Here is a 9333-nt window from a genome sequence, read left to right on the forward strand (position 1 = left end):
CACAACGGACTTCCGCTACGTGTGGGCGGTCGCCATGGCAACATGATACCCGTTACCGTGGTAACGGCAGCCGGGGCAGCGCGGTCTACAGCGAAAGTTCAGCTACTACTGTGACATTTTAAGACAAAATGACTGACCTGTCTTTGAAAGAGTCCGTTCTGGTTTATTTGGACAGGAGTGGCGGTCTGCAGAGGCTCGCAGGCGACTGCAAACCTTTAAACGGTACCGTGTTTCAGTCGCGTCCCGGGAATAAAACCTCCCAAGTTTACCTATAAGATGATTAAAACTAGCTTATGTTTGCTCCTTATCGCCAGACCCCCAGCAGAACGAGGCAGTCTACAGGTTCAGGATAAGCGTTAATCCTTCGGATTTAATAGAAATTGATCCTGTGCTGGGCGACTATGTTCTGCACGACCCGCTCGGGGCGACGGTTCTGTTTCAGTCAGTGAGTGGCTAACCTAGCGCAAATGTTATATTAGCCTAATTTCTACTGTCAGCTTCTGGTTTTATTTTTTTTCCACATCCAGGTTTGCTTCCTGGCTATTAAGACGCTTTCACTTACTGAAAAGATACAAACAGCTAGTCAGGTATGAACACAGTGATTCCCCCTTTAATTACAAATAACACTTTATTTAGCAGAACTGAATTATTTCAGGATCTATTATCACTTCAGCTGTTATTAGCATAAAAAGTCTGACTGAAGAGGGTTTATATGTCATTTCACACAGTGCCATTGTGTCTTGTGGTGTTTTATTTTAAGGTAAATGTCTCATTGAACTTCACACACCTGCCTCCATTCCCTGAATACAAGCTGGACCTTTGCAGTCCCCCCCGGGTCTTTGGTCCTCTGAGGCCTGTCTCCATGGAGGGGCTGGTTACTGCCATGACAAGAACAACTAAATACACCCAAGGAGCCAGGTTCCTGTGCACTAATGATGCCTGCCCCTGCTCCACAGGTACATTTAAGGTCACTGTTGTCTCGAACCACTTCTTGTATCTTGATCATTTTAATTATAAGGACACAGATGTTGCATGTTTTGCCACGCTCGTGAGCAAAAGGACCATTTTCAGTGAGAAGTTCTTTAGTTTATTATGCCACTTAACAGTAACCGACTGTAAAAACTGAGTATAAAGAGAGCTAACTCAATGGATAAAACAGTTTGTGCCTACACACAACAACAACTTGGCAAAGAGACCATTTTAACTAGTATTTTAGGGCAATTTGATCACAGATTTTCACAATTCACAATGCATGCTCTAGGGTTCAACCACATCCGAGTCCACGCTCCCGGGGCCACAGAGTCGGCCACCGTGAGGAACGACTTCGCCTGCACGATCTGCAGCTCCCAGCTGAAAGAGGACGTGAAGTTTAGAGCTTTAGGAGGTGAGGCTACCTCAGTGTGTCGGACTCTGCGCGCGAGTACGTGACGTGTTACTTTCTGCAAAACAGACAAACAGCTGGTGGAGCTGGTCCACGTCCAAGCGTTAGATGTCCTAAGAGGCCACCAGCACGGCTCCGTCAGATACCAGTCTGTCACCCTGTTTCTGAGAGGTAAGTCTGCAAAGGTGTATGCGTCACCGTGAAACATCTAATCATTAAAACTAACTGCAACAACAAAAGTTAAAGTAACATGGTACGAAAAATAATCACAATGCAAACCGTATGCCATCTGTTCACATCAGAGTGACTTTCTGTAAACAAAAATACAAACCTATGAGTTCACAGATGCAAAGTTCCACCCTTTTGCAAACATTACTTTGTGCTTCTTAGCGCCACGATCCTTAAAAAACACCTGAAAATCACATTAAATCATTTCCTACCAATGTCCCAAATAACGCCACAAAAGCAGTCAATCTTCTTACCACTAACTAGAAATAAACATGGCCGTTGTTTCAAATGTTCAAGAGATAGTCAACAGAAAATAACCCATTTTATAATCACATCAGTGGCACGCGTTATCATTAATTTAGATTTTTTTTTTGTTGTTGTTGTTCGAAGAGGAGAGTTGGTAATGAATCCCCTCGGCACAAATACTTCAAATAAATGCTTGAGCAACATAGTTTGGTTAAAATTACATTTTCCAACCAAAGTGTAAAAGAGCCCCTCTTACTGTAGATTAATGTCCTCCAAATGTAAATGTTCATTATTTGTTTTTCCAGCCAGTTTCTCTTCCTTTACACCCCGCCCCGGTTAGAACAGCTTCGTTTTGCAGTCACATCTATTGAGCTTAGGCATTCATTTTTTTGTGGTTTGCTAATTGAGGTTCAGTCTGCAGCACAAACTTTAGACAGGAGGGGGGGAGTTTAAACGAGTATATTTTGGAGCAACCAGCTGTGCCTCATGGTAGGATATTAAGTGTTTCTGTCCCCTCTAATAACAATGTCCTGCTAGGACCCCCGAGAGCTTAGCAAATGTCAGCCCCAGGATTAACATATTCTGTGGAGGAACTCAATCCAGCAGGTTCCTGTTACTAAACATATATGTTAATAAGCACATGGAACAGTCATTAGTTAGTGTGCTGTTCACCCACAGAGGAATCTTTGTTCTGAGTTTCTCCCTCTGTTTGTCTTGGCAGAGCCTCTTAGTGGAATGCATGTTTCTCTTTTAAGGCAGCAGAGAACGACCTCTCTCATGTGCTATCGCCCCATTTCTCTTTCTCGCACAGACGAGCTGTGCGACTCCATGAGAATCGGACGGCTCTACAGGGTGATAGGCGTTCCTGCTCTTGTGCATCGGTGGCCCGGCGTTACCTGGAGCGTCGAGGCCAATCGCGTCCAACCGTGGGAGCCAAAGTGTACGGCAGAAATGAGCTGATGACACTTCCCTTCCACTGGCTGTCTGAGAGACATACAGGTCCTCTACGTCTTATTTAAACATAAATAATGTCTAATAACTCTACCTATAGGCTGCCCCAAAGTCTCCCCCAGAGTCCAGCAGTTGTTGAAGTGCGCAGCCTCGTCTCCCTGGAGGTTCCCTGCCGCCGTGGCTCGCTGCTTTGGGTTGGACCTGGCTCCTCCTGGTTTATACAACACACTAAAGTTGAGTTTGCTGCTCAGCTTGGTGCAGACTAGAACAGATGCAAATGATGCGTTTCAGAGTTTGGATATCCTTGTTGTCGTAAGCGATACGCTCATAGTAGACAGGTAAAAGAACTTTAGGCAACGCAGGATTACAAATCTTTAATTCAAGCAGGTTTGCCTGATCTGATTGCACCCAGTAGATGTGAAGCTTGAGTTTAATTTTCCTTCTTTCTTTGTTTGCGTCAGATTAATGACATACGGCTTGAGCTTGGCGAGCCGTGGGGTCAGGCATCAGGCCTCGGAGGAGATGTTTACGTGCCTGTCCCGTGACGAACACGGAGCGGGGACCGCTAACATCCACGCTGGCTCCGCATTACTCGCCACCGGGGGCATCTGCATGCTGGGAGATCTCGGCTGTTATAAAAAGGACAAACTGGATCACATTCAGTCAGGTACGGTACTCTAATAACGCGTTAGCTGCGAGAAGATGCTGTCAGCTGTAAAAACAAGTATAGTTTCTGACAAATAAATAACATGGTATGTTTTATGTCTTTATTTTTTTCAGTTCTGGAGAGTCACTCGGTGTCGGTGTTCATCCCTGGGAAGAAATATGGCGAGGACGCTGACCAGCAGCTTTCCCTTCCAGTCCAGTGCAGCTTTTGGGGCCTCACAGACTCCTCCCAACGCTCTGGGAGGACAGACTTGGCTGTTCTGGGGACTGCAGTGAGTGCAGTAACACTGCTGTGTTATACTGAGCCACATTACATCTGAATTTTTTTTAGTTTACTAGACATCTGAACCTGTCTCTTTGCTGTGAGCAGGAAATGGGTCCTGCACCTGCTCAGTTCGTAGAAGCCTTTGGCCTCGTCGTTCAGTGCGGAGAAAGAGTTGGACAACAGGCTGTACACGCCCAGAGCGTCCACACCCTCCAACAGGCAATGCAGCCTGGAATACACCACTCCCCATCTTACTGGGAGTTCTCAAATGAAGATTACAAAGAGGTTCATGAACACAATTTTTAAAAAATTAGTTATTTATTTAGATTGCTTTGGAAAATTAGAAAATGCAGTTTCTGTTATTCACTCTTGCAGCTGGTCGCCGTTTGCCAAAGTTTGCAAGTGGACCTCGGCCCTGAAGCAGAGAAATTAATCCACGGTTACTACATGGCGAGTCGCCGAGCTCGGACTCAGAGTCAGGGTGTCAAGATTTCTTTGGCTTCTATCAAACTACTGTAAGAATTTTTAAAATATATGAGACTTGATATCAGTTTTTGCCTGGTGTAATGCCACAGTCACCCAGTAGATGGTACTCTAACCCACATCTTGTTCTTAATTTTTCATTTTTCACTAAATTATGACAACTGTTTACAAATCTCCTCCAGTGTGGTGACACTTTTATGTGGAACTTAAACTATAAAAATAAATCAGTTTTCAGTAACTGGACAGGATAAGACAAGCTACATTAAGCTCTGAATATAAAAAAATACATACAATTTAAAATACACAATTTATCCATTTAGATCCTAATTTACTTGCATGAATTATTCTACAACTAAATTAAAAATGTCTTCCAGCATGTGTGGAGTCATTAGCCTTTTGTCGCAGGTTGTCCTTGGCCGAGGCCCACTGCAGGCTGTGCCTCAGGACTCGAGTACTGGAGGAAGACGCTGTGGTCGCTGTGCTCCTGTGTGAAAACTCAGTCACTCTTAAGCACGGTAATTATCAGTAACTTCTTATATTAGATTGCAATAAACCGTTTTACATCCTGGGGGTTAACGCTCTTATAACACAGCCTTATTCGTAGTAACCAGAGGCTGTATTACGTTTTGTTGTGCTCTTACTCATTCTTACAGGCGCCTCGGCTCTCGTCATTCCACCCGACGCCGTGTTTCCTTGTGACATGACAGACGCGGACGGTTTGCGCAGGAGAGAAATGATCCTGGATGAGCTCCACCAAAATATCTTACGTTTCATCTACACCTACGCACCTGGAGCAGACACGTACATTACAGAGGAGTGATGCCTCCTAACTGAGAAAGACGGGTAACAAAAAACCCTCCTTCTATTTCCTCACAATTCCAGATGGAAATATTTATATATACGTATAAGATCGGAATATGTTTGAAACACAAAATACACGTAGACAGAAAAGTTTTTTTCTCCAAAGTTTATTAGTGAAACAGTTTATCAAACAGGGAAAAAAAAAATAATTGACAAATCAAAATCTTAGATCCACATTCAAAAGACTGGAGGAAGAAAAATGTTTTATTATAAAACAGTTATTCAGTTACAGTATTTACATTAATATTTGTGTGAAAAATGTAAACCCCCTTTACCATTCGATGAGTTTAATACTTACCTTCCCAAAAGGGCCTGATTCTCCCAACGGCTTTGAAACCTTGTCAAAATAATAAACACAAAAAATGAATCAATTCAAATAAAAGTAGTGATTCATTTGTGTGGTTCTAAGTCTGAGTTTTAGGTTCAGTTGGTCACAATTTCAGCAGCCCATTTTAGTCTGATGGGTAAACGGCAAAAAGGTGAACTCATCATTACAATATTTGAATTCAGAAAGGAGAAGAGAAGGAATAAAATCTGAAATACTGACTAATTTAGACCTCAGTGGCTTTACTTACCAAAGACAAGCTGAAGCTCTAAAATGCTGCTACCTGCAGAACAAGGAGAATTTTTAATCATCTGAAATTATCTCTAACATTAGAAGCTAATTTTAGGGGATAAAATGATTAGTTTGTAAAACCGTTGTAAAGTAAATAAAAACATTGGTGCAAAACTAGTCGTCAAAACAAAGATGGCAGCTGGTAATTCAGTAGTCACAGTTTCACCACTTCACAGTCTGACGGGTAAACGGCAAAAATGTGAATTCATCATTTTTCCAACTCCGTGCGTTGCTGCTGAAACGGTCAAACCTGACTTCTCCCACACAGCTTTTATTAAAACTGTATTGGGAACCGTTCGAACTAAAATACGATACAAAATCTTTTAATACTTCTTTGATAAAAAAAAACAAAACACTGAGAAGATGACTCACCTCATCAGCCTGAAGATGATATTTTGAATGTATGGAGACCATAACAAGAGATCTGAATCTGAAAAACAAAAGTTATAATTTAAACTCCACTCACAGATGTGGTAGTCTGTTTTAAATTAAAAACATGCTGGTGTTTCAGTTGGTCACATTGTCACCATCCTGTTGTCTGACGGGTAAACGGCAAAGAGTGAGCTCATCATTATCTCAGCGACAGCAGGCACCAGATTAACGATAAACGGCAGCACTCACGTTAAGACGTCCACATGGCGAAGATGCTGTAGCTTCCACGGACCATCCAGCACCTGGAAGAAGATGGGGAGACATTTTACTGAGGATCAGGCCTTCTTCTTGGACTTACAGCTCAACTGCAGCTGATGCAAATACAGCCACATATTTAAGGAGATTTTCAGCACAGCTTCAGATGCCTCCCTCTACATAAGATTTGCGCCCGTGTGTTGATCCAGGTCTTTTAGACCGTACAACAAATCTCTCTAACGGGAGAAACGCTGCAGACCTGGAGCTCAGATGATTAAAGCGTACTGAACGATCGGCCGATATAACGAGGACGGGTGACTGATCACCTGAAGGTCAAAGGGTACAGCCTAACACAGCTTGGAAGCATGATTAAGACTGCAGATCTGAGGACAGGTTCAACAGCAGGTCACAACCCCTAAAATGACCCTATGTCCTCTAAGGGGGTGTGAGGGATTTAATCCAGTGAAATATCAGTGGAATGATGGTCAGGGTTTCCTCTGCTGACCCATCAAAACTGAGCCGCTTTATGACACTGGGGACATTATTTTCCTCATTTCAACTGTCCAATGACATGATTTATTGTTGGACTTCAGGGATAAGACCTGTCCATGCTTGGACATGGGTGGACAGTCGTGACTCTGGGTTTCTGGAGGCCATTTCACAAAAACTGAATTCAGTGATCCAGAATAAGATATTAAATCTAAACCAAACCTTGTCAAACACTCCGGATTAGATGGTTTCACTTAAAACAGGAGCAACAGTCTTTACAGACCTTCATTAGCTGTCAGAGAGACTAAATCTCTGGGAGGTTTAGCATTTATCCTTATGTCACTGACTTCTGTGAAACTGAATCAAGTATTAAGTTTAGCTATAATAAACAGACCACTGCCATGGAAATTTTGCATAAATATATATAAACATTACAAGCTTGTTTTGATCACATCAGAGCCCGATCATGTGGCGAAATCCTCACTGACTTACCATTTAAATCCACTTACCAGGGCTAAATCTATAGTTTAAAATGTGCAAATCTCATCCACTCTGCTGTGATTGACCCGCACGTTTCCGCTTTAATGTAAAAAACAAAAACTCTTTCGTGTTCAGTGTGATTTTAAAGAAAGCAGTAGCTAGCTGCGCTCCTTTGAAACACGTGGTCGGAATGCTAACTAGCTCCGTGCTAGCTACACATTCACGGGCTAATAAATGTAAATAAATAAAACACCGCCACCTACTGCAGTTTAAACTAAAACATAAAATGTGCAAACAAGATAAATACTGCCACTCTTACACTCACCTGTGTAAGAGAATAAAGAAGTCAGTAACGCGGCACCGACCCGCAGCTCAGCTCCATGTTGGACCGCGTCAGAGAGAGAAAGGACTTCCGGTTTCTCCTCCCCTATCTGCGCATCAGAGCTGCGCAGTGCACCAGCTGAAGCCCGCAGCTGTGAACGGCGAAGATCGATCACCTCATTTTATAACAAGAAAATGTCTCTCTGCTGCTCTAATCTAAAGTGTCTATCAGTATGCATAAATATATTTTCACCATGCAAAAAAAAAAAACACAAAAACGTTTGTTTGTTTCACATAATTTACTTAATTCTCCAAAATGTCCATTAAAATATTTGCCTTTAAATGTATTCATAGCTGAAAAATCTTCATTTTAATATTACCTTGATTCGATCAAAATTTTATTCGAAGGAATAATAGTTTTAAAAAACATAACTTATTGTTTCTTCCCGCTGAAAGATTAATAAATTAAAATGTATTGCCTAATAGGAAAAAATTTTTTTTTTGAGTATTTTAATGTAATAATATGTCCGAATACATTTATCACTTTAATAAGAATAAATGTTCTATTTTTTTCTTTGATTCTTTTGTTTTTGTTTTTTATTATATAAATATAAAAGCCTGCTAAGTTCTTTGTCAGGGACCCAAATTCATTTCCTGTATTATTACTTAATTTCTATAAACTAAGGAGAATTCACAGCTGTTTTTTGGACTTTTACTGAACAGAAAAGTGTTTCTTTAATGCCTTCAATAAAGCATAAAAAATAATAATTGTTATAATAATAATACATATTAGGCTCAAGTAAATAGATGCTTTTATGTGATTTTTTTTTTCTTTGGAGACTTATCTTTCTGAGTAATTTATTCACAAAAAACATTTACAAACCATGCATGTAGAAGAAAAAAGAAAAGAAAAGAGAGAACATGAGATGAAGAGCTTCCATTGTGGCCCTGCTGACAGACCACTTCACATGACAGATGTTGAGTTATTCACACAAGCATTTAGTGCAAAAAAAGTCTGCAGTCGAAGTTCAGCTCAGGCATGACGGCGTTTCTGCAAATATCAGACCTGGGACATGTGTGGAGCTGCAGGACGAGCCAAAGAAAAGAAAAATAACAACACACAAAACCCTAAAACGTGCCTTTTTTGTACAATAACATTAATATATTAATTTACACTGTCTTCAAATTGTTGGGCTTCAGTGGAACTGTACAATCAGCGGATGAACCTGACATTTCTGACAGATTACTGGGAGGTGGACGATGACGGGCCTTGGTTCTCTGATTCCGAAGGGCTGCTCAGGAACTGGCCGCTCGCTCCCACGTACAGTCTGGACCGCATGGGCCATTTCTGTGGAACAAAAACAAAAGTTTATTTACGAACGGATCGACCTCCGCGAGGCCCGATTGTTTTTAAAGCTCAGTTGGCGCGGATTGGCTGCTGACCTTCACGGGGTGCAGGTAGCCGTCACCTTTCAGCGGCCGGAACGCCTCGGTCTGTTTGGCCTCTCCCTCCTCCGCGCCTTCCTCCTGCAGGGTTCGGGTCAAGTGGGCGATGTAGGTGGTGGCCAGAATCAGCACGTCCAGCTTGGACAGCTTGGTGTCCGGCGGCACCGACGGCAGAGTCCTCTGGAGCTCCAGGAAGGCGTTTCTCAGGGTCTGCACCCGGCTGCGCTCCCGCGCCGCGTTGGCCGCCGCCGGCCGGCCTCTGCCGCCGGGCCC

The 9333-nt window shown here is 42.5% G+C and overlaps 2 protein-coding genes and 1 long non-coding RNA gene across 3 annotated transcripts in view; 1 reads left to right on the forward strand and 2 right to left on the reverse strand.

The window, feature by feature from the left end:
* Window positions 1–84: 84 nt before the first annotated feature.
* On the forward strand, window positions 85–5272 carry mcmdc2 (minichromosome maintenance domain containing 2). Its single transcript, XM_017406741.3, has 14 exons — window positions 85–222; window positions 315–445; window positions 528–587; window positions 761–956; window positions 1262–1384; window positions 1451–1552; window positions 2667–2795; window positions 2907–3144; window positions 3268–3473; window positions 3587–3744; window positions 3843–4022; window positions 4113–4252; window positions 4626–4735; window positions 4874–5272. Exons 1-14 carry the CDS (start codon window positions 129–131, stop codon window positions 5038–5040), a joined length of 2034 nt encoding a protein of 677 aa, XP_017262230.1. The 5' UTR covers window positions 85–128; the 3' UTR covers window positions 5041–5272.
* On the reverse strand, window positions 5183–7732 carry LOC108230472. Its single transcript, XR_001808359.3, has 5 exons — window positions 7619–7732; window positions 6319–6371; window positions 6070–6127; window positions 5657–5689; window positions 5183–5418 (listed from the first exon to the last, which is right to left on the reverse strand). It is a non-coding gene; the product is annotated as an uncharacterized LOC108230472 (long non-coding RNA).
* Window positions 7733–8040: 308 nt separating this feature from the next.
* The window catches only part of LOC108230329 (transcription factor 24), a 2418-nt gene continuing 1125 nt past the window's right edge, over window positions 8041–9333 (reverse strand). The window contains exons 3-4 of the mRNA XM_037973170.1: window positions 9058–9329; window positions 8041–8962 (exon numbers count right to left, since the gene is read on the reverse strand). Of these exons, the coding sequence (XP_037829098.1) occupies window positions 8858–8962; window positions 9058–9329 (377 nt within the window). The 3' untranslated portion in view covers window positions 8041–8857. The remainder of the gene's footprint in view (window positions 8963–9057; window positions 9330–9333) is intronic.

The sequence above is a fragment of the Kryptolebias marmoratus genome, linkage group LG21 (genome assembly GCF_001649575.2).
Source record: "Kryptolebias marmoratus isolate JLee-2015 linkage group LG21, ASM164957v2, whole genome shotgun sequence".
NCBI classification, from domain to species: domain Eukaryota; kingdom Metazoa; phylum Chordata; class Actinopteri; order Cyprinodontiformes; family Rivulidae; genus Kryptolebias; species Kryptolebias marmoratus.